This window comes from Lineus longissimus, chromosome 2, assembly GCF_910592395.1.
Source record: "Lineus longissimus chromosome 2, tnLinLong1.2, whole genome shotgun sequence".
NCBI lineage: Eukaryota > Metazoa > Nemertea > Pilidiophora > Heteronemertea > Lineidae > Lineus > Lineus longissimus.
Window position 1 is genome coordinate 19,155,752 of NC_088309.1, and position 24,899 is coordinate 19,180,650.

Sequence of the window (24,899 nt, forward strand, 5' to 3'; positions counted from 1 at the left end):
ACATAACTTGCTTAGCTTCGTGTACGACGCCATTTTCGACTGTTATGTATACATCGTACATGTGTGTATTGATGATGAATGAAATACTTGTGAACCAACCTCAATGCAGTAATTTTTAACTGTGTACGGGGAAATGATTGCTAATAGAAAGAGTAATCCTGGAACGAGTGTAAAAAAGGAGTATTCATTAATTTGTAAATATCTAGTGTATAATTTTCATATTCATTTGTAATTTTGAGCCAAAAAATATTTGAAGTACAAATATAATGCTAATTATGCTAATAATCATTTAATTTAATACAACTTAAGGCCATTTTAATCACCAAATCATGATAACATTAAAAATACAATGACTGCTCTTTATCATAATAAACTTCTCAAGTATGATTGGTTGGTTTTATGGGCCGTGGCCCTACGATCACAAAAGCACGTGGTATAGGTATTAGGGAGTTTCCGCAAATCCCTTGAAACGTCAACATGAACGCCTATCTCATTGTTTGATCTCCTGATGTTAATAATGAAGTTGAACAACAGGATAGGCATTCATTTCGACATTTCGGGGGCTGTGCGAAAACTCCCCATTAAACGACATGCTGGAGAGACAGCTTTTGCGTTTCAGGGATTTCTCAGACCCCAGTTTTAGAAGTCCAGATAATATGAAGGCTATGGCCATAAATCCCAGAATAATCAAAGAACTCGGATTGTTCTCCGGAGGGGTCTTAATTTGTATGTGGTTGTGCCTTTTTTGAGGACTGGTTAGGGTATACCCACAACAGATGGGTGGGAAACACTGAAAGAGGGGAACACTGAAAGAGGGGAAACACTGACAGATGTTAGACCTTTGTGTATAATGACAATGTTTGTTTAAATGACTGAGATAAACTTAGATAAAGACAGCAGGGTTGTTGGTGCTGTATCTGTGAGCTGGAATGGTTGTTGTTGGGCTGGGCCGGTCGTCTTATTCTGTTGTGAATAGGGAAACTATAAGGGAAACACTGAAATATGGGATACACTGACAGGCAAAGTATTCCCATTATTGATGGGTATTTTCCCCCTTATGCATATGTCTTACTGGTGGAGGCTTGTTTAGACCCTGGACGTACGATTGGCACACTCCAGATGAATAGACAGCGACAGTCAGGCAGACACCAGTTTCTATTCACTGGCGGCACGAGACTGTAGATGCGAATGGGCAAGTGGTGGAGGTTAGGGTGGGGTGGGGGAGGTCTTGGATCGACAAAATAGTCACATGTCAAGGGGTCTCCCATCCTGAACCTCAGACCAACACTCGGCACCAACGACCGAGCTCAGTATAACCTGTGCAATGGGAGGAGGATACGACGGACTCTGGATTTTCAAGGTCCTGGGGGGGGGGGGGGCTCATTAGTTGTATCGTCACTGGCCTGACCAGTATGCATGGCTCCATCTTGAGAGGTGGTGGTGGTGGTGGTGGTGGTGGTGGTGGCTCCATCTTGAGAGGTGTATCGTGATCGCTAAGGGGACCTTCTGATCTTCGTTGCTGGGGACCCCACGCACTCAAAGGCAATCTTGACACTAGAGGCGCTGATTTCGTTCCTTGATTTCGGCACTGGGGCGCGCTTGTGTGCGAGTTTGAAATCTATTCCAGGTGAAGGAGATACTCCTCGTCATGTAAAAAAATCGCTTCAGTGAAACTCATAATTTCCTTCATGTGTCAGTAAATGTCTGTATGGAATAATTTTTCAATAATAGAAAATTCAATCAAGTTGTATATTTATGTAGAAAATTGGACTAATTGCCCCTAGTTAGAATTGGCATGATTTCTTTCATTCAGAGGAAGAACCGAGTGCCTTTCTTTGCTTTTGAGGAAGAATTGGCATGATTTCTTTCATTCATAGGAAGAACCGAGTGCCCTTCTTTGCTTTTGAGGAAGAATTGGCATGATTTCTTTCATTCATAGGAAGAAGCGAGTGCCCTTCTTTGCTTTTGAGGAAGAATTGGCATGATTTCTTTCATTCATAGGAAGAACCGAGTGCCCTTCTTAGCTTTTGAGGAAGAATTGGCATGATTTCTTTCATTCATAGGAAGAACCGAGTGCCCTTCTTTGCTTTTGAGGAAGAATTGGCATGATTTCTTTCATTCATAGGAAGAAGCGAGTGCCCTTCTTTGCTTTTGAGGAAGAATTGGCATGATTTCTTTCATTCATAGGAAGAAGCGAGTGCCCTTCTTTGCTTTTGAGGAAGAATTGGCATGATTTCTTTCATTCATAGGAAGAAGCGAGTGCCCTTCTTTGCTTTTGAGGAAGAATTGGCATGATTACTTTCATTCATAGGAAGAACCGAGTGCCCTTCTATGCTTTTGAGGAAGAATTGGCATGATTTCTTTCATTCATAGGAAGAAGCGAGTGCCCTTCTTTGCTTTTGAGGAAGAATTGGCATGATTTCTTTCATTCATAGGAAGAAGCGAGTGCCCTTCTTTGCTTTTGAGGAAGAATTGGCATGATTTCTTTCATTCATGGGAAGAAGCGAGTGCCTTTCTTTGCTTTTGAGGAAGAATTGGCATGATTTCTTTCATTCATGGGAAGAAGCTAGACAGTGCCTTTCTTTGCTTTTGAGGAAGAATTGGCATGATTTCTTTCATTCATAGGAAGAAGCAAGTGCCTTTCTTTGCTTTTGAGGAAGAACTGGCATGATTTCTTTCATTCATAGGAAGAAGCGAGTGCCTTTCTTTGCTTTTGAGGAAGAATTGGCATAATTTCTTTCATTCATAGGAAGAAGCGAGTGCCTTTCTTTGCTTTTGAGGAAGAATTGGCATGATTTCTTTCATTCATAGGAAGAACCGAGTGCCTTTCTTTGCTTTTGAGGAAGAATTGGCATGATTTCTTTCATTCATAGGAAGAAGCGAGTGCCTTTCTTTGCTTTTGAGGAAGAATTGGCATGATTTCTTTCATTCATAGGAAGAATTGAGGAAGAATTGAGAATTTGAGGAAGAATTGGCATGATTTCTTTCATTCATAGGAAGAAGCGAGTGCCCTTCTTTGCTTTTGAGGAAGAATTGGCATGATTTCTTTCATTCATAGGAAGAAGCGAGTGCCCTTCTTTGCTTTTGAGGAAGAATTGGCATGATTTCTTTCATTCATAGGAAGAACCGAGTGCCCTTCTATGCTTTTGAGGAAGAATTGGCATGATTTCTTTCATTCATAGGAAGAACCGAGTGCCCTTCTTTGCTTTTGAGGAAGAATTGGCATGATTTCTTTCATTCATAGGAAGAACCGAGTGCCTTTCTTTGCCTTTGAGGAGTATGCACAAATGACTACGTCATGAAATACGCCGCCCTCCAAGACTGCTGATTGGTTCATTCAATGGTTTTTCGAAAATGTGAGTCGTTCCACAAAAGCGGCTTCACTTCTGTCGCCTGCCGTGAATTAAGCCGCGTCTCTTCCGTCCCACTCTGATATCAAGTTTTTATTAGATTTCGATTAATTAATCTACCTGCACCTAATTTCTGTCCTGCACCTCGTGCCTGTCCTCAGGCATCGGCGCAAGACATTGTCACAACCAGCAGGAAGACAAGCCTTCCGGATTGGAGAAACGGGAGCACGCATCGTAATTGGCTCAGGTACAGAGGCATTCGCGTGTGATCTAGGATTATGTTTTGGTCAGAACCCTACATCGACGGCCATATAGCGTGACAGGACATTGCTCAACAAACATGAAAATTTCATGTTTTTTTTTACTCGAAATATCAATATTTTATTCGAAAAAAAACCGATTGATATACATGTACATTAATAAAATCTTGGTGCCTGAGTATTATCTGCCTTTAGGTTATATCAAGCATAGATTATAAATGCTTGGTTATATTACTCAAGTATTTTCCGTTTGATGGCCACCAATTTCGTCCAGAATAATTTAGAACAATGCACTTATGGAAATTAGTTAAACAAAAGTTTTCTGTGCACAAGCGCCTAGTCACCTATGCTTCGCTTTGTAAATAAAAGCCCAAGGCCCATGATCGTAGGCTTATTTAGAGCTTGGCATTCTTCCACAAGTATTTTGTCTGTAAAGACTTGTATATGTATGGTATTTGCATAGTCTTTTACTGAGACATCATACTTTCATTGAGGGCATATTTTGATCATATCATTTTCATTCGCTTCATCAAGTTTCATTTGTCAGGCTAAAAGAAATCGAACAATTTTGTAAAAATTAACCGCACTGAGGCCGCAAATGAGACAACAGTTACGGGATAACGACTACGACACATTCAGGATGTCTTTTGGATAAACAACTTTCGAGAAGAAGAGGAAGAAGAGAAGATTGTTATTCTCCTGTAACTTGTTGAATGGTAAGTTCTCATCTCCCGCACATTATCCTGATCTTCAGACCTTTTCTCTTAGTTTCCTTCATGCAAACGAGGAATAAGCGCATGTGCGATATCTTCGTCAGCACACATGGAGCCCAGGAGTCAGTCCGACGAGGACACACCTGAGATACGTCTTTTTAAACTCAACCTAGTGAATTCTAATTCTCCTGTAACCCATTATTAGCAGCTTAGGGGGTAGGTCTTCATCTCCCGCGAACTATCCTGGCTTTCAAAATTCTGAATTCATTCCATGCGAGGCCAAGAGCAGGATGCGATATTTTCGTCATGTGAGCTCCGACGACGACACGCCGGGTCACGTCTTTTTGATAACCCAAAGAATTCTGATTCTCCTGTAATCTTGTATCCTTGTCATCTGTCATCCTGAACAACTGACCAACACTCCGCACGATCGAGAGGGTACGACTGACCCTGGATGTGACTTTAACAATACGTTTTCCGAGTCTCCTTCCCTTGTCAACTCCAGGGCGGATTGACATCCCTCAGCTTCCAGACAACGCGGGTATAGGAGGTTTTTTTATACGGAGGCAATACCGCTGGCAGTTCAGTATGACTCCGGGGTTTCTGTCAGCAGTCATACTAAAAGGAATTTCGGACATTCTTCTCGAGGAATTTTTGAACGATATCTTGAGAATTAATGGGTTTTCTCGATTTTGGTAAAATCTCTGTAAACCGGAATTCCCACGAAAAATCGTTCTATATCTTCCTATTGTCATTTTATTGTTATTTTATTTTCATTGGGGGTTTACTCTACTTTATGTCCATTAAGTACATCAGATATACTAGCAAGCATTAGATTTGGCCCTTTTAACCAAATTAGCCACTCGAGGGGACATAGGCCTAACACTGCGCAATGTGCCTAATAAAGTATGTCTAATGCGATTTTATTGGCCGAATTGATCTCGCATTGGGTTTTGTCGCGTAGCCCAAAGCAGAGAATAAAAACAACCGCCGAAACATGAAAATTGTTAATTACATTGCAGATAACGATTTTCATACAATGTAGAATATTTTGAACTTCCAGAGGTATTCCAGGATCGAAGATAGGATTTGTGAAAAAAAAAGGGGGAGGCAGTACATGGTCACGTTTCGTTGTATGTCTCTCGAATTGTCTGTGGAAAGGCTGAGTTATGAAGAACATCAAAGGAGGTTACACCAGTCCTCGTGAGCAATCAGCCGTCCTGTAACCCCCCGAACCCACTGCCTCGGGAGTGTTATGCACAATGATGGCAATTTCGCGTTAATTTTTTTTTATTTCGGCTAGAATTCAAGACCTTGGGCACCTGTTTTCCCTGTTTTCTTATTTTATTAAGGATTAGACCTTGGTAAAACGGTAGATTACTATATTTCTCTGTTTATCGTGGCCCTATATGCATAAGGGTTTACTTTAGACGAGACCACAGAAAAGCCTTTTTAAATTCTTTAATCCTATTTTCGGACAATTTAATCCTCGGTACCGCAAAAAGGTGATTATTTTAGCCTACGGTTTTCTGTCAAGTTGATATTCGGGATTTGAATGCAATTTTAAAATTATATCCCTACTTCTCAACGAAGTGACATTATGATGGACATTTATGAGGGATTGCTTGAAAGAGAAATGAGATCTACTTACAAACCCGCTTTCAAATCAATGAGAAACTTCAAGATTGTACCAGGGCAGGCTCAAGACCACAATAATGGGATAAGGTAATTGTCTACCAACCATTAAAAAAGGCACTCTTCGAAAAAATAGCCATGCTTACAAAAATGAACTTTTAATTTATTTACTTGTGGCTAAAGCCACGACATTTCACGGCATTACAAGTAATCAAGAATTCATGAAGTTGTCAATGAATACACAAATAAAAAATATGTAACAATTTTTTAAAATTTCTGTTAAAAGGTCTTCGTCAACATCGACCATAATGTGTTGTCATGCCAGCACAAGAATGTCCAAGCCACTAAAGTATGATACTGCTGGGACGAGATTATCAATTTGTTTGCAAACCATGAATATTTTATGGAGAAAGTTTCCGGACCAGGAGTTGATGTTTGTCGCGAGTGGTTGGTTGCCCGGGACAATTTTCACAACCGGGTGAGGTAATGGAGCAGGTGGGGGAATTACCCTTATATATTTATGATTTGCATTGGATTAATAAATGGACGAAGTATAACATTATTAATGGACGAAGAATAACATTTAGCTTCGTGTTTATAACGGGATTGATGTGTTAGACATTCTGGGGGTGATGTCGCTATTAGTTAGTGGACGATAGTATTAGTGTTTTGGAACTTAGAGGAGCCAGCACGTTACTCCAGGTTGGAACAGGGCGTTAAAGGGGAATTTCACCTAGTTTTTCAGTTCAATGAATAAGTTGTGGCAAGTAATTCATCTTTCTTGCCATTCTATCATTGTATCGGATTAACCCGCTTGGATAAGCACTTTATAGGTAAGTGATCTCGTTTTCTGAAACCCTGAACTAGCAGAGGATGAAGAGCCAGATAGCCTATTTCCCGACTGCAGCTAGCATTGTCCACACGTCGGGATCGGGGCGGCTTCGACGCGACGAATAGCGGGTATGTCTACGGATTCCCATCGCCCTCGATGTCGACCCGCTTTTAAAGTCAGTGTGTTGACGCATTGTCACCTTGACCCCCGATATTGAAGTTGCTAAGACAAGCAGTGATGTAGCAGCCGGGCTACTGTCATATAAACTGCTGCTGGGACATATCCTTACCATTCTCGAAGGATCTATGGAGATTGGGGCGGCACCGATGCGACGTATAAAGCGGGAATTCTGATGTCTACGGATACCCATCCTGAACTTAAAGCCAACACTCGCCACAAAAGGTCAAGCTTATGTAACGCGTGCGAGGGGAGGAGCATACGACATCAGACACTGGTATTCGAGGATGACGGATGCAGTGCACCGTGATTATCGATATAATTTCAGCACCGGATACTGAAAATATTATCCAATCTTGTGTTTGGCTATACTTACCAGCCAGATTCTTTGTTGATCAATATAGCATAAAGAAATCAATACATTTACACACACAGGTTGAATCTATGATTTGTTGAGATTGACCCAACTCGCATTTGATATCCGGTGCCATAATGCACAATGTCCAATTGTCACGCAACCTTCCATGTTTTTTTTTCGATCGGTATATCGTATTACATGTAGTTAGTTTCTGTCCACCCGGTTTTTCTTGTGCAAGAGTAGTGAGAATAGAAAATGAGTTTGGAGCCAAAGATCTTTAAATGAGGTCTATAGACAGGAGGGAGGCGGGTCAGATTACAATTGACACGAAGTCGCCGATAGGAGTCAACCCTATGTAGCTCCCCTTTAAGCATACGAATATTGTCAATGAACCTTTTTTTTCTTGCAGTTGGAAGTTCACCTTAGATATGTCATGCTTGATGCGGCGGTTGTATCCGAGTGTTACGAGGAAATCTTGACAGTATAGGGGTGATGGAAATGACAAAAAGGACCTTGTGAGTTCAAATTTAGCAAGTGAGAGAACCATCTTTGGATGGGATGGATAAACGTCAACAACACATAGACATAGACATAGACATAGTGTCGACGGAATCATTGCTGAATTTTCAAAGCGCAGACGACCGCGGAACTGACTTATACGAAAGGTTAGAGGAGAAATTCAATGGTACAAGTCAACCGGAGGGTTGCAACCCTCATTGCTCCTGTGCGACGAAGAAACTCCCAGGAAAGGTAATGGTTCAGCACGACCTGTCGTCACACGAGACCCCGTGCGTCTGCTCTCGCCTGGTGGACCCGAGTGACAGTCTGACGGGCTGGGACAGCCCACCCGCGGATAACTGCGGCTGCAAGCAGGCCAACGGAAACAAGAACAAAAAACCTTTGCCATATTCTAAGCTGTATCAGAAGGAACAGCCGGATGATTTTGTGTTCCAACATTACCGGGACTCCAAAAGATACATTGAGCAGTACCGCCTGTATCATACGAAAGGAACCATCAGACAAGAGACGGACGCGACGCCGGTCCTTGGTCACGATGCGCCGGATCCCTACTTACCAAAGTTACGAAGCATAAGGTGAGAGTAGTTTGCGTTCTCGAATACATTGCATCCTTCGAAAGTTTGCCCGGAACGACCTCGTAACGGGTCCACATGGTTGCACTCCTATAATACTCCTTCTCTTATTGTGTCCCATGATTGTGTCCGGGGCGTCTACCGAGATTTTATGGGGCTTATCACTGTAACTCACCTCGGGCGCTTCGAACGTTCCAAGAACCAGCTGAACGTAAGACCACGTCATTTTGCACTATTCGTTATTTACCTTTCTTTGCACTTGCACATCCGGCTTGCACTTCTGCCTGCATTACAGTGCCGATGGTCAGACGTATAAAGTCCCCTTCAGTGCTTTCGCTATGCTTTGGGAAAGATGCCCAGGATGTTACTTTTGACCAGTACACACCCCACTAATTTTCCACGCATGCTCCTCTGTTAGGACTAACTATTATTTTGTACAACTAGGGGTATAAATGCGGCGGACGCCAAAACCCTTGTTGACAAAAGGTGAGTATCAAAAAATTGAAAGTGTGGATTAGTTAAATATCCAATGCTATCCAACTTTATTCAGTGTAGCCTACTCGAGCTATGATAGCCGACTTTGCTTATATATTTCATGCTTGTTCGCCCATGTCATCTCGTTTTCATTTTCTTTACTTTCTGACTAACCATTCTGCCTTCAGCCAACATTATCAGCGCTTTCTCGCGGCGTGCATTTCATCATCTTCTTCCATATAGATACAACGTTAAATGTACGATGTAACCTCATCCAAGTGCAGTATTGGTCAGAATAACTTCTCCTTTCCCAGACACCCGGGGTAGCTCATTTTGCCATCCTTTTCATACTTTATCATATCAGGGGTGGGGCGAAGCCGGTCCCCTGCGGCTGGAGTGTTCCTTGCCAAGCGCAGCACGATGTCATCCACAGCGACGAATGGCATCAGTGCCAAACAGTCTCCGCTGCAATAAGTTCAGTTATTACTTCTGACCAGTACTGTTGTCCTCCTTTCTCACACTTTAACGTCGTCCAATGTTTTCAGTTTGATGTTTGACCGCATAGAGTTTCTAACAGCGCTTGCGCGTGCAACAGACAAGAGGTAGTTATTATATACACATTGAAACATATTTTTGACGTGTGTTTCACATTCTTCACGGGCACACAATTGGGATATTTCTTGTCTATTCGTCGTCAGCCCGTATCGTCAGCCCGTATTGATATCAAAATGCAAGCCAAATCTTCGGAAAGCTTTCAAATTGAGATAAACGGCGTTGTTTTAGATTAAAAATTTTTTTATTCGCTCTCGGTTCGGTCAAGAACATATTGCACACTAATCGATTCCAATCGAAATGGTTCTAAATAGCTTGCTAATTGAACGATATCTTGTTTGCATTTTCTGCAGTGCACATAAGAATTTCGTCAGTCATATTTGTTATCACCAATATTGTCGAAAGAAAATCGTGTTTGGCACATATGTTGCAATTGCTGTTCGTGTTTTTCGCACAAGTCTGTGTAGACTTAATGTTTTTCATGGTTTGTTGGTTTGTCGCATGCTATTTGATGGCGTGACACGGCCTGGGGAGCCGCATCTTAACCCGCAATGTTTTGAGATCGCTAAATCACTCGATAGTACTGACGCAAACGCATGAAGGTCAGGACGGGAGAGCCGGGGAACGTTGAACTCCAAGATGGAATAGTGATAACCAACAATTGATCCATAAACTCAGAACCATATTTCTTAGTCATGAAATCGTCATTTGACAGAACCCGCTGTTACATCTTTCAACGCTTTTACGGATGTTGTTTAATCCTACCATCGAGACGATGGCAGAATAGTGGGATAATGTCCGTTTCCACATGAATGTCCCCATATCTCGTAACAAGGCATTGTGCATGGTACGCAGCATAAAACGCTTATGTGGAGATAAGCATTAACGACGATCCCACACTGAGACCACTGCCATTTCCCAAATCACTTTTGATAGCGGGCGTAAATTAGACGGTTCAGCTTTAAATATCCTTAAGCCGGTGACAGACCAGACGCGTTAGCATTGCTGATCCGTGTCAATTCAAGAGGCAATAAGCAAATTCATGTGCAAACAGGTCGTTGCCTTATCCATCACTGTAATAGTCAAGTCCCTGTAACCGATCGCCTTAAAGCTGAACTGTATGAAAAGATGTCCGTATTAAAAAAGAATACGCATAACTGGTACCTCAAATTACATTACATTTAGCTTTGTTACTTTCATCATGCAGCACAGGCATCATGCCAGTCATAAGGACCGCAGCAGGATTCCTACTGAGCAGGTATAAGGCGAAACATTGGTCAGCACGAGTTTCAGCTTGACTGCAATTGCTCACTTTTCCTTTGTGCCGAATGAAATTAGTTTAACAATTTTGTCTTCCCTTGGTGCTACAGTTCTGTTGCTTACCGCAGCCCTTCACGGATATTTGCGAATTTAGCGAAAACGTGAAAACATTGCTAATTGACATTTGGGCAGAACTGTAGGATCCAAGGGGTGAGTTTGATTTTGGATGAAAAATGCAATCGGTTTCGTTGAGGATTGTCAGTTTTCACTGTTTTACAATTTATTTTCTTGTTAAGATATTAATCTTTAAGGCGTCTGACAGGAAGCTTGGAAGCAGTCTGTGGATTTTGATACATTGATCTGTAAACATGTTTCCTTCTTGGCTCACTTGCTCAAATATATATTTCAGAGCTCGTCTTCATAATGATTCCTTTATGGACTCGCGGTCCAAGTCGTTTAATGGCTTTGAAAAAAGGAACGCCTTTCAACCTATGGTATACAATGACGATAGAAGGTAAGCTTCCCTTTACGGCTGTGACTAGACTCCCGAGGCAACTCATTAGTCATCCTCGCATAATCTTCTCGGGGTAGGGTCGAGTCTGATGCACTACGTTCGGAGTGTAAAAGCTGTGACGCGTTCGAAATCGGCGCTCTGCCGCGCACTGTTCGAGCAACCGAAACCGGGATGAAAGCCCTACTCGCTCGTTACTTGTTTTATCATATTATATTTGACTAAATATCTACCTTTGGGGACTTTTTTGCAGACGACAAGCAGTCAATCTTTCTGGACACTCACACTTGACGTCACAAGATACCAGGTCCAATGGCAGCAACTCGGCAAGTTCTGGCGGGAGCGACGGTCAACCACGACCCAATACAACAAGTCGGTGCACGGAGGAAATAAACCTCGCACCAACCCGCGAAAAGCTGGCAGGAGAAAAGAAACAATATTCAGAAGTGCAATCATCATATATGGATTTACAAACTCCCAGGGCTTCCTTTCCATTGCCTGTGCGTATCGTGGAAGACTATTGCGGGGCAAGTGGCAGCAAAGCTAGGGCCACAAGTCCAAAACCCTTTAAAAGTAGTCACCAACATCAGCCGGCAGCGAGCAGTCTTTCTCCACGTACGAGCTACTCAAACTCACATTTACAAGAAACCATAGCCCTCATGCAGAAGTTCCCGGAAAACCAGACCAATGTTTCTAACATGATTCTCAGCGCTATATCGGACCCTGCGGTCTACCAACATTACTTAGCTAAGCTCAAAAAGGTGGATCACAGTCAGTCCGGTGCGTTTCTGGTGGGCAGTACTGTCTCCAGAACGGAGAAGCCGAAGCGAACTACTGCCCATCCGCCTTCTCTACCACATCCCCACAAGGACAAGAATCTCCAGGTCGGACTTTGCGAGCTGTACAGTTCTGGGAGTGGTCTTTATACAGGACCAGTTGCCCTTCATCAAAATGCCATAGAGAGAGAAAGACCAAGGGAGGTTCCAACGAGTCCCTTGAGTAAACTTGACGTCAGGGGTTGCCAATACCGAGGCAGTGCCACCAGAAAGTCCCTGAACGGACGACCGCGGCGGCCCGTGCCAAGCGGTAGTGTCAGAAGGACGGGGAGTACTGACAACGAGTAATTAAAACGACTGATTCGCATTCCCTTCCGAAAAAAACGGAAATTCTTTTGAGAGGATTTCAAGGGTTAATACTGTAGTTTGGCAGAAACGCCCTGCAGATGATGGTTGGCATCTTACCCTTATATTATCTTGTTTTATGCCATGAAAAATAAAATTTTAACTTATTTATAAAGTCTTCTTTCATTCTTGAATCTTTTATTAATGTCAACGACAATCAGGCAGGTTTCGTAATCTATCCGAACTATGAAGTCTGTGGGGTCATCAAGTCGTGTGCTAATTCATTTACCGATCTTTCATACTTATATAACGTTAGTTGTATATCTAGTTGAATGGAATGGTAAAAAAACGGCTTTGACTATATTACTCACTCCAAGGATCCTTGCTTGCACCAGGGGATTCACTGACCCTTCTTCTGCCTTCCGAAATCATAATGATGTCTCCTGCAGGAACCGCTCTTTACACGTTTTTGCCATGTGCTCAGGTCCGGGAGTACCAATCAGGCAGTCCGGGTTATGATGACCTTCCGCAAGGACCGGCCCATCCTGAACTTCAGACCAACACTCGGCACAAGCGACAGAAGCGGGCGAGTGGATGCGACTGACTCTGGTTCAGTTATCGAGGATGAGACCGGCCTTGCCCTTCCCTATGCCGGAGACTATTGATCAATGGACTGGTTTCCGCACTGACTCGCGAAGACTATTCATGAATGGTATAGATGGCACTACCAGAAGGCCTTTACCCAACTACTCCCAATTCTGAGGACAAAGTCACAACTCATCTGAATGGAAGACGTTATTACAACATGCACTGATTCACTTCGATTGTCACAGAAAATGTGCACAGTGTCCTTACCTTCTTTATTGAATGTGACAATTGTCCCCATTCTAAAGACAATGTCACAACTCGCTGTCTTTTCTCACAACATACGTCGCTTTGCTTTGAATGCCATTGAAAGGATGGATGGTGTCACTCCCAATCCTCATCAATGAATATGACGTTGTCACAACAGGTTAGCCACAACAACGTTCATGCTAACTGTATGATGAAGACATTGTCACAACCCATCCTCTTGAATAAAGACAAGTTTACGGCAGCCGTAATGGCAACAAGCTTCTTTATTGAATGTGACAATTGTCCCCATTCTAAAGACAATGTCACAACTCGTTGTCTCTTCTCACAACATATGTCGCTTTGCTTTGAATGCCATTGAAAGGATGGATGGTGTCACTCCCAATCCTCATCATTGAATATTCATGCTAACTGTAAGATGAAGATATTGTCACAACCCATCCTCTTGAATGTTTACGGCAGCCGTATTGAAGAGTGTCACAGCCTATCAGTTGCTCTAAAAATTTCTCCAATATGTCTACATTGAGGAAAAGCCAACCATAATAGTTGGTCTACAGATCCTCCTCCGATCCTGTTCGAAGACAGATATCGTGACGGAGGGTAGAATTAAACACTCTTGACTGTCGCAACCAACCCTCCCAAATGAAGACAATGGGTGATATGAATAAAGACTAGCAAATGCTTTTACTTCAGTTTTGTACAGAAAGGCCCAGTGTAAATGTACATGGAGATTGGCTGGTCCTTATTCATATCGCCTATTCTTCTGTGTTACTTTTCATATCAACACAAATCACAACCTAGGGTTTTTGTTATCCAAAAGTCCTCCCCCATGCCAAGCTTAAGTTGTCCAATCTTAGCAGCTCATTGATACCTCACTTGGCTAGGACTTGTGGATACCCAAAACAGCTTTTGCAATGTGCTTTGAAATGGACAAGGTCAGTGTAACCTGCAATCATTTACATATAACAAGAGGCCCAAGGCCTTGCACTCAACTGAAATACATTGGTCAGTGTAAACTGCATCCCTTTACATATAAAAACTTCCATATCAAGTAAGTGGCTGTGGTCAAAACGAACCATCAAAATGATCGAAATAAATCATCAATATGACTAAAATAAACCAATAAATGCAGTAGATATCCCTTTATTGATTCCAAATAGAGAAAGGTACACAGCTTGACTGTTTGCTCAGTAAGATTTTCTGTTTTTACAGTACCTACAAAGCATTCTACTACAATACAGTGTGTCAAGTGAGCACCACAACACCCAGATCTCACAGTGTGCTTCTTTAATGTCTACCCTGTGTCCAACAACAACTAAAGAACTTGCATTCAAATGCTCCTTATCCACTTTGAAATGTTTTCGGTAAAGGGAGACGAAATATAGGAGGAAGGTAGGTGTGACCAAGTTTCTCCAAGTTACCACCAGGGGTCTCTCCTATCTCACAATCAAACAAATTCCAGTCCCCCAACCGAGCATGATAGTCACCTGCTGAAGTCGACCAGAACAGCCCCCCTTTGAAGTGAATTTATCTCAACATTTTGATTGCGAATTTATCCTCAAATGAACTATTTCAGGACAACACTTACGTTATGAATACTAAAATCAAAGTGGCTATTCTTACGACTAGTCGTAACTTAGGATTTATGCGATTTCAGAGATTAAACTGAGGATCTAGGGAGATAAGACTAGTGTAAAGGAAGGGTTAGGGTTAGGGTTGGCGCTAGGAGTAAGTGTTAGGGTCAGGGTGAGCGTCAGGGTTAGGATTAAGGCCCAAAAAGGTGAAAATGATCGTCGTAAGAATAACCAGTAGTTTGTATGTAAAATGCATTAGGGATCGTTGTAAGAATAGCCGCGGCCTACTAAAATTTCTCATGCACAATTCTAAACTTTGAACTTTTCTTGGATATGGAGCATTTAGAATTCAAGCGCTTCCGGAAAACAGACAATATGAACAGGAACAGGAAACTTTGACAATCAAAACACACACACCACTCAGCAGACGAGAGTCGAAGGTCTGTGTCACTCTAAACCAGAAGATGGCATTCTAACCCGTCAAACAAATCGACACGTCATCTGCCTGCAAAATCTCTTCACACAGATTGACAGCCTTTGTACACTAGTTGTCATATTTCTCACATAAAATAAAGAGTTTTCGAGACAATTTAAGGGCATCCGATCTCCCACATACAAACTTAACGGATATCAGACTGAAATTTGTGTCAACAAATCAAAATGAAATACAACAATTAAGTACCATTACAACCATCTCTTAATTCAGATCACTGATCTTTATGTAACAAACAGTACACTTTCAGAAACAGTATTTTTGGCATTGTTAGGTTAAGGACTAAAGCAGTCGTGATACTATTAACCAGAGGACGGATAATCAAATCGACTCTGAAGGTATTTCATCACAGTCAAACAAATTGCATCACAAAGTGCTTGACACAATTGATGATGGCAACAAAAGCTGTCCTAACAGTCAAGACTTTTCACATGAACTCTGCATCATGTCTTCTTTCAATTTTCTTTTCTCTTTAAAGGGAGAATATATGCAGGAGTCATGAAGGTCAGATTAATGTAACTTTATCAAAGTTACCAATAGAGGTCTCTCCCATCGAAGACAACCAATCGACCCCCCTAGTGCCTGCCTATAGTCCTCCTTTGAAAGACAATATATGCACAAATCAAATGGCATGAGAAAGTCATATAATGAGATAAAATTACAAATTAATGCATGCATCACATTTTACATGTTGTTGCAGTTTACTTCTGTTTAAGGAAATGACACATAACTCTTACCAAACATCTTAAAGGAGGATTAGACTAATTGACTGCATTAATACAGTGGTGTCCTTAAAGTGTAAAAGCCAGTGCGTTGGTTTATATCATATATATCTGAATATTACCCCTGGGGGTATTAAGTTCTACATATTTTATAGAGTTTATCATAGAGACCTATGATAAATCAATCAATCAATTAATCAATCGGAAAACAATTATATAAATATCTAAACATCGGGCCTAAAACAAGACCAAAATTAAATTATTGGTAATTTTCAAACATTCCGTTGTGACAAAATTAGGCGAGTCTTTTTTCATTGGTTGGTGCTCGATATAGCTTCATTGACGGAACCCCAAACTAATTTGACCACAGCATTATGCTTAAAACTGGTAATTGCTAGACTTGATATTGATTGCCTCTTGCAGGTCGCAGTGATCAAACATTTATGTCGCAAGCACCTGCAATGACCAGTGTAGATGAGCAATTTTTGACACATGCGATAATGACTGTAGGTCGCAGCAATTTTACTTGCTTGTTTTCAGGGGCGCTTTTATTTAGAGATCAGCAGGTATGAAAGTTTAGGGAGAGTAAGACTAGGAATTTTAAATGCAGTTTTGACTAGATAATTTTAACACAGGATAATCATAAATAGTGAATAAAATGGTGTCCACCAGAAACCAACACAGTACACATGATTGGTGTATGTAATATGCATAACACCAAAATAAATGCTAAAAAAATGCTAATCACTTGTCTATCGGCTAACCGCATTCAACCACAATCGTCATGTTGTCATAGCTATGTCGCATATAGCATCAAATAGAATCACCCATTTCCCGACTCCTCAAATATACACACTTTGGCCCTTGAAGGTACTCTGAAGTTGGGACATCGAGGTGTGGTTTGAATGGTTCACCTAAAACCAACAGGTGGCACTAGCATCTATGAATAAAGGTGTAAAAATGAATTATTTAGACAATTTGGATTATAAGTAAGCATTAGCTTCTGCCCCCCTGGTGGTTGTGAGGCTAGCCATTTTATGCCAACTGACATAAGAATCCTGAACACCCTTGCTTACGCATACTCTAGCTTCACCAATTTAAGACCGGTTCTGAATATTTCAAGCTTGATATCATACACATGGTTGTTCCATGCCATGTCAAGATGCTTAATTTAGACTGACAATGGTGTTAAAACTGAGGTAAGAGACAAATACAAAAGTGGAATATAATCTCCATTCCTACTTAAAACAACACGAAAAAACAATAAGATTTTGACTAGAAATATCACACTGAGTTCACTGGTGCCAATATACCGGCCTTAAATAAAGTTTAAACCATTTAATATGTATCTTTAGACACTCACATACATGTATGTAGAAATAATATATAATCACAAGTACATACATGTGCCAATTTACACACAAATTGAAAATTATGATATATTATCGAGTATTTAGATTCTCCAGGATGCAGCGGGAAGTAGTTGGCTCCAAATACACCATCTAAGGAACAGGGTGAAAAATGGACCCAGAATTGGGATTCTCTGAGGCCGTGAGAAACGAATAGGCAAACATACCCCATTTTAGGTGCATTTGAACACAACTGATCCCATCGATTTATTTACAGTGTTTTCTAATTACATAATTACAGCTATTTACATTATAATTTACAGTTTCTCATCCAGAATGCGACGTCATTTTTACACTTTACATTAATTAGTCTTGCAAACTAATGCTCGTAATACCACTCTAAAATTGTGCAAAGATACATTATACATTTCAATATAACCTTCTCGGGAGTAATCAGCAATAACTTTTGTACCACTTCTCTTTCACATTAACAACAACATCCAAATGGAACAGTTTCTTTACCAACTCGTTCGACAGCAAACAATAATCTCATCACTATTGTCAGGAATTGCAACAAAATGACCAACTGACAATGTATTAAAGGACCAGGTGGATTATCCCTTCAATACGCTTGCTCTTCTCCCGTTTCACTAGTGAACTGCTTTCCTGAAAGTGTTTGAGATTTCTTTTCAATTTCATTTCAAAATTTAGAAAGGAGAAAACACGCACAACTCCTGGTGCGGAGTGGAAGGTTACTAGGCAGCCGATAGCTTCGTATAGAGCCGTTGATAACCCAATTGGTCCTTTAACCATGACAATTCAACTGCACTGTGCCTACGGAACAGACACAATGTTTGGCCACTTTGTTCCATGGCCTGCTGATTATAGTACCGACTCCGTTCAATTGTCTGCCGTTGCCGCTACTGATTTAAAGTCCTCATACAAGTATAGTAAACACAGCTTCAGCATTTAAACAATTCTCATCAAAAGCAACACTGTCTCATTTGCAGAGCATTTCAGAGACAGTCCAACCACAAAATTCATAAATTCTTAAAGTATTCTTGTTATCTCATAGAACACGTACATCATTTCACAGTATCACATTGTACATAAGATATTCTCAATGATATGTTCATGTTGTAATGTTTGATGAGCAATACTGAAGTCCATTTCTTCTCACCAGCCCTCGATGGGAGGATCTTTCTCACTGGACAGTTTGCTGTTGCGCCAAGATTTTAAATGCAAAACTGGCAAACTGGCGTGGCAAACTGACACGGCAAACTGACAAGGTTGTTCAAGTGGAATATGTCCTTTATTCATAATTGACATTTCATTAGCTCTTATCCTTTCAATTTGACAGTTATCAGGCTTTGAAACGAAAATACCTCATATCGAGAGCAGGTTAAAGAAAATTGACTCTAAATATAGTTCAGTTCAAATCTGCCAATATTCAGCTATAAATCAGGATTCCAGCCAAAACGTGAAGGCAAAGCTCAGAAATCAATAACCAAATATCTAAAGGCCTGGGAAAAAGATCAGAAAGATTTTATCAATAAAGCTATCTCATCTGTTATTTGTACAAAACTTATTTTAAATTCCGACAGTTTCTCCAATATTATGCTCAAAGTTATTTTGAATGAAATAGATTCATCCACCATTAAAGGTCAATATGATAGGAAGATTCAGGTGACCTGAATTCTGCATTTCACATCTCTGGTGTGCAGTTATGTCAAACTCAAACTTGCCTTTAGACCAGTCAAATGAAAGTATTTTTTGTCAACTGAGGAACAAAAAGTTCTTTTAACAGCAAACCTATCTTATTTAGTGGAATTTCACTTCACAGTTCAAATTTACCAAGTACAACGATATTCAAAAGGAACATCCAACATGTAAGCCTAGTCAAGTACACTTTCTCACTCTTTAGAGGTACTGGCTCTATATAATGTCTCAGAGGGGTTAAAACTGATTAGCGGTCTTACATCCCACGACCCAAAGCAACATCGGTCATTTTGATCAATATAGCAGTACGTGTATTATGATTACGTAGCATAGCACTGTTGAGAATTTGTTGTTATTAATTTTTGTGTGTTTTTTTGTTTCGTAATCGCCAATGGACCATATAAAATCGATATGGGAATTGGACAATTGGAAAGTACATACTGTGTATTAGTATAGACAGGTTCAAAGGGAGGCTAAACCTTTTTTTTGCTTAACGGTTTTTGGCCTAAACCCCCACCTAGGGTATAAAAGATCGAGATCACTCGAACCCAGGGCTCAAGAGTTGGGGGTTAAATGGATATTCTCAGTGTGAAAAAGTCCATGTCATAGGACAATGGTACATTTTTTGGGTTAGGGCCTCACAGGATATTACGAAACCATTATATTGACCAGTTTATGCAACATGCTCTTATAATATTCAGTGACCAGACTGTACATGTACATTCAAAAGGGCAACCACTCGGGCAAATCATGATATCAAGACATTGAACAATTTATTGGAGTTGTATTATAAAGTGTTCACAAAATCAAAACATCGACACAGCAATATCGTTGTCAGTCGTAAAAGTGGAAGGGCGAATTGATTTTTCAACAGCTGCACAGATGAAACTTCACATTGAAGTCCGCTAGTGCAAAAGATGGCGCTCCATACCTAAAAGCTGCTGGACGGTATCAGTAAATTCACTTAACAAAATGGTACACCACCGACAGACAACATAATTGGTACAATATCAAAGGATTTTTGAATTGGGTTAAATTCAACAAATTTGTCAATGAGGTTTAGTTTGAATTTCCCTCTGGGAACATAGCTGCTATAATTATTATAACAGGATTTTATAATAGTTATTTAAAGAAATTAGTCTTTTTTACATCTCAATTGTTGTATATAGCTTGGCAAGATCTTAGAAAAAGAGAAATGATTATGTATCAACATTTACACACCAGTTACTGCTTATGAGTTGGCGATATAGTTCTAATCATCATCACCAGGTGGAAGTACTACTTGACTAATTAGGCCTATCATCAATACCTGAATAATCAATATTATGATTTTTATTTTCGGTTGCCACGGCAACAAAATAATACATCCAATTTGGTGGCTAATGGGAAATTAACAATCAATAGCGTCAGAAAACAGCGTTATTCTGGACAAAAAGTGTTACCAGTTCCAAGACAACCTTGTCCCAAATGATTACGACGACAGTGCAGGAATCCTGAATGCTGAATAGCGCTGTGATGCTCACGCCCACATGGAGGTCTATTTGCATTCGAATGATCGCCAGGCGATGGCAGGCTCCATACAGAATCTAATATTTGTTTACGATATGGTCAAGCTAGTTAAGTAGTGCTTTCGCTTCCTTTTTGTTTGCAGTGTCTATGTCAACAAAGTCCCTCTCCAAAAAAGGAAATTGATTTAATTAAGAATCAATCATGTTGTTTTTAAAAACAAATTGGGCAACCCATGTCAATTTAAGTGTTTTGACATTTAATCATCATCTTGTATGTGATTTGGCCATTGTTAACTCTTTGAAGCCCGATCTAGACTTGAGTCGCCGAAGAACACCCTTCCCATTTCCCTGATCTTGACTGTAGTTTGCCACCCCTTCACTTACAACACTTTGGGAGGCTTTGTGAGACTGAGGTATTCCGAATGGCAACTCTGGTTATGTAATGCCGTAGCTAAGCTTGATTTTCATTTAGGGTTTTCCAGGGAGGAAATTTGAGCACTGCAGTGAGTCTTTCGGCATCAAATGTGGTGATGTAAACAACATTTTGTTTGGTAACTCGGGGATTTTGAGGTAGAATTTCTGTGGAAACTAGAGCTCCAAAGGGTTAATGAATGAAGATCAGACCCATCCTTTTTGTACAAAGAATTCATCATCATAGTTTTCGGCCAATTGTGTAAAGATGGGCTAAATTTCAATTTTGTTGTGCATATACTGGCAATTATCAAAAATATATATGGCAAACTTAAACTGGCAATTGTCAATAAATCAAAAAACGTCCAGAATCTTTTAGATGTGACAGCCATTAATTTTTACATTTTGCAGGTTTTTCTACATTATGAATATATGCATTCCAAATGCTCCAACCGCATATATAACATTATCAAGAAGAAACAAAGACTTAAGTCCTTGATATTAATCCTTGATATTATAGAGACTTTGAAAAAAAGTACAACTTTTTTTGGATATACAGAGTATTGACATCCATGTAGTATCTTCATTTAGTGCAGCATTGATATAAGGGGCATGAAATGCTTAAAACGTTTTGGAACCAACCTTAATCACCACATATATGTAAAAACAAAGATATTAAGAGATCACCAAGAGGTCCAGGTTGTCATTGTTGTCTCGTCAGGCAGCGATGTCATTAGCAGTGTCATGGAAGAGGCATTTTGAAAGCGGCATGCAGTTGTGACCCATCATCAAAATAATACACAAGTCACCATCTTTTTCTGAAAAAATTACACCCTTAACGTTTTCTTAGCACAAATCTTACAAATGAATCTCTGTAAGATTTGGTACTACTTGGAATGATGCCTAAATGACTTTGAGTCAAATTGACATGTTAATTGGTTGCATTTTTTGAGATACCCTGTACACTGATGCTTAAAATTACTTGCGAGTTTGTTTGAGTGATGGGTCACATTTCTGGCAAACACAACACAAAAAGACTGGCCTACCTAAAAAGGCATTTCAGTTCAACTTCACAAGAATCTACCCAAGACTTGAGTATTCCTAAGAATATGTGGGTGTTTCATGCAAACTTGAAATGAAATAAATTTTCAACATCCAAACATTCAAATTCATGCAATTGCTGCTGCTGCTAGTGATTCTTGTCCGAAAATACCGTCATAATCTTACTGCCGGTGAAAGCATGCAATACACAGAAACGAGCCTGTTTAGCATTACTGAGAATCGAATAACTTAAAAAAAACACCAATAATTTGCAAAAATGGTTTACTTAATTATGATTTTTTCTTATTGGATTTGGAAACTTAACTAATCAACATCTCATTGGAATTAGTCAGAAAGCAGTAAATTTGGGGAAAAGACTTCAATACTATCCAAGTAAAAGGATTCCATTCCATGCAATTGTCCTTTATGAACAATTGCATGGAATGGCAGCCATCTTGGAAGCCATCTTAAATTTCACCAGCCATCCCAAGATTATCTGAGCCGAGTGATGTGCCTACCCTTAGAGAAGGAGGGGCAAAACTTAAGATGGCTTCCGAGACCAACTGTTTCGGTTGATCAGTTTTTCTGAGACGTTTATTCCACCAAGACGTTTTCTTTAAGTAAGAAACCACCATTTGCTGCTGGCATCCATAACTTACTCGCTGAAGTCGATCAGCGTGCATTTTACCCAAGACTAGTACATTTCAATGTTGAGAAAGACTACCATGATTATTATATAGGACATGTCATCACCGATTTCAGAAACAGCAGACTAATGGTCAAGAATACAAAATAGAGAATGAACATAGAGATCCCGAGGAACTTGCTCATTTTCCATTTAAACACTGCAATTGCAGATATTACAAATATCAACATAAGGAAGAGTAGAGCCACTGAGCACACCATGCCTTTACTTTCGACATTGATATCTTCGGCGACGCCTGTCTGCGCCAACGTCACAATAGAATATATCAGCCATGGAAGCGGTAATCTGAAAAGAGAGCAATATATCAGAAACAGTCAGAGATTTGTCATCACTTTTTAGTTGTTGCTTTAAAAATTCTTGATTATAATTCAATACTGGTAACGGTATCAACATTTTTTCCAATGGAGAAATAATTTCACAACTTTTCTTTCTGTGAATTATTCATGCGAAGCTGCAAGATTAAAAAACCAATTTGGCTGTCTTACAGTGTCCAGTGACTATAAATTCTGACCAGTACCAGGCTCCTTGCCATATGGATTCCAGTGATGAGGAATCCCATTACAAGCAAAGAAGCACTGGGTATAACTAGGTTCATTAGAGTATTCATACGTTGCTATGGTAACTATAAGAAACTGTCTAGTTCGATTTACATTTTACCATCAAGTTGAAGTGCTATTTCACCAACTGGTGGTATTAATCAGTTCATTAATCATCCTTTGTAAATATGGAACAAAACGTATTTATTAGTGCCATTTTCTAGGCATCTTGACCCATCAAGGGTTAACATGGGATCAAGAGGCAAATGTAATCAGGGGCCTCGATAATTAGACATTTTCTCAACAAGGAGATAGGCCCCTTGAATCATCTGAGTGAGGGGCTTGGTGGTTATCTAATGATGATGACAATTTTCAAAGGCCTCAGTCACCAATACTGCACTATACTTGGCAATTTTTAAGGCCAGTTGAAAGTGTCGAGTGGCACTGAGCCTCGAACCCACAGCAAGTTTCATTAGCAAGTCGAATACTCTTTCACTTTGCCACCATACCTCCATGAGACCTTGAGTAGTAACATGAAGAAGATATTACGCGCGGTAAACCTTACAACACCATCCAATGACTTGCTACCATCCATAATGGGTTTCGAGAGTGCTCTCGCAATCCATATTTGCCCTATTCAAACTGGTAGCAGGAGGTCGAATTACCTGGAGGATTTCCCAGAACAGAGCCATCAATATATCTCTTCAATCAAGGCAGAAACGACCAGAGGCAAAATATGCAGCAGGGAGACTCAATGAGTAGGTAATGCAATGAGTCTTGATGAATAGGTCTAGGGGAAATATTGGCAGACTTAGCATGATACCCAATGATTTCCTTGGCAACCCGATGGACACATGCTGCAACACTGGCCTAACCCAACTCGGAGGTCAATCTTCTTTAGCTTAAAGATGACCTGACATTTTCAATGTTTTGTAATTATCATGATAATGATAAACAATACAGTAAAAACTGTCACTGCAAAAATCGCAGAACTTGTAATTCACGCCAGCCACCTTGAAGAATTTGAGTAACTTTGATAGGTTGAATGAGAGGTCACAATAACTTCAAAGGGAACAAAGGTGAGGATTTTCCTTTGACTTACATTTTCCACACCAAAAAAAAAAAATTTTACTCTCAACATCTTTTCATACAACCCCTTATGTATACCTCCATACTCACTAGATGGACATTTGGACTTCAGCAGATTTCTCGTCTCTCTATCACCGCTCTCTAGTGCCACCTTACTACTAGATAAAGAACTATGCCTGTGTAGCTCTACTTAGAACTTACTCTTGTCTGTGGCCAACACCAACCCAGCGGGTATCCCATTTAAGCAAGTTTTTTAAAAGTCATATGATCCGAAGAGGGATCGCACGTCAAGACGTCAAAATGATCGGCTAAGTTTCTCCATACATACTAGTATTATGGAAACTGTGTTCAGCGTTTGGTCAAAGGAAGCAGATTGGTTTGTAAACAGAGCTGAATCATGGTTAGCATTTGCATTGTATGACAAATTGGAATATTGCATGATAGGATCCGTCTGAGTTGTTGTTTGCTTCAGAGAAAAACAACCAAGAATTGGAAACACTGTGAGGTCCATCTGGTGAAGGTAGATTCTGTCGGGCAAGTAAAATGAATGGAGAGATCAGTGGCA

General features: G+C 40.3%; 3 protein-coding genes across 7 annotated transcripts in view; 2 read left to right on the forward strand and 1 right to left on the reverse strand.

Annotated features, from left to right (window-relative positions):
• Positions 1–24,899, forward strand: part of LOC135482724 (integrator complex subunit 3-like) — a 414,475-nt gene that overhangs the window by 352,511 nt on the left and 37,065 nt on the right. The gene's annotated exons all lie outside the window — the stretch shown is intronic.
• LOC135483722 (uncharacterized) lies at positions 6,574–12,445 on the forward strand. Of its 3 annotated transcripts, none has more exons than XM_064764726.1 (6): positions 6,574–6,602; positions 6,696–6,791; positions 7,735–8,419; positions 8,861–8,902; positions 11,112–11,216; positions 11,467–12,445. In XM_064764726.1, the coding sequence occupies exons 3-6, from the start codon at positions 7,884–7,886 to the stop codon at positions 12,335–12,337; spliced, it is 1,554 nt and encodes a 517-aa protein (XP_064620796.1). In that variant the 5' UTR covers positions 6,574–6,602; positions 6,696–6,791; positions 7,735–7,883; the 3' UTR covers positions 12,338–12,445. The 3 variants fall into 3 exon arrangements, with proteins under 3 accessions (XP_064620796.1, XP_064620795.1, XP_064620797.1); XM_064764725.1 differs by lacking the exon at positions 8,861–8,902 and adding an exon at positions 10,650–10,700; XM_064764727.1 differs by lacking the exon at positions 8,861–8,902.
• LOC135483723 (sodium/potassium/calcium exchanger 2-like) overlaps positions 22,518–24,899 on the reverse strand; it is a 35,452-nt gene continuing 33,070 nt past the window's right edge. For all 3 annotated transcript variants that reach the window (XM_064764729.1, XM_064764730.1, XM_064764728.1), the window contains one exon: positions 22,518–22,994. In XM_064764729.1, coding sequence (XP_064620799.1) covers positions 22,736–22,994 — 259 coding nt within the window. In that variant the 3' untranslated portion in view covers positions 22,518–22,735. The remainder of the gene's footprint in view (positions 22,995–24,899) is intronic.

Bases quoted from the DNA above. Each gene is read 5' to 3' on its own strand.
- LOC135483722 (XM_064764725.1), top strand. From the start codon at position 7,884: ATGGATAAACGTCAACAACACATAGACATAGACATAGACATAGTGTCG. The intron at 8,420-10,649 runs GTGAGAGTAGTT...TTCATCATGCAG, and splicing joins CCAAAGTTACGAAGCATAAG to CACAGGCATCATGCCAGTCA. The intron at 11,217-11,466 runs GTAAGCTTCCCT...ACTTTTTTGCAG, and splicing joins GTATACAATGACGATAGAAG to ACGACAAGCAGTCAATCTTT.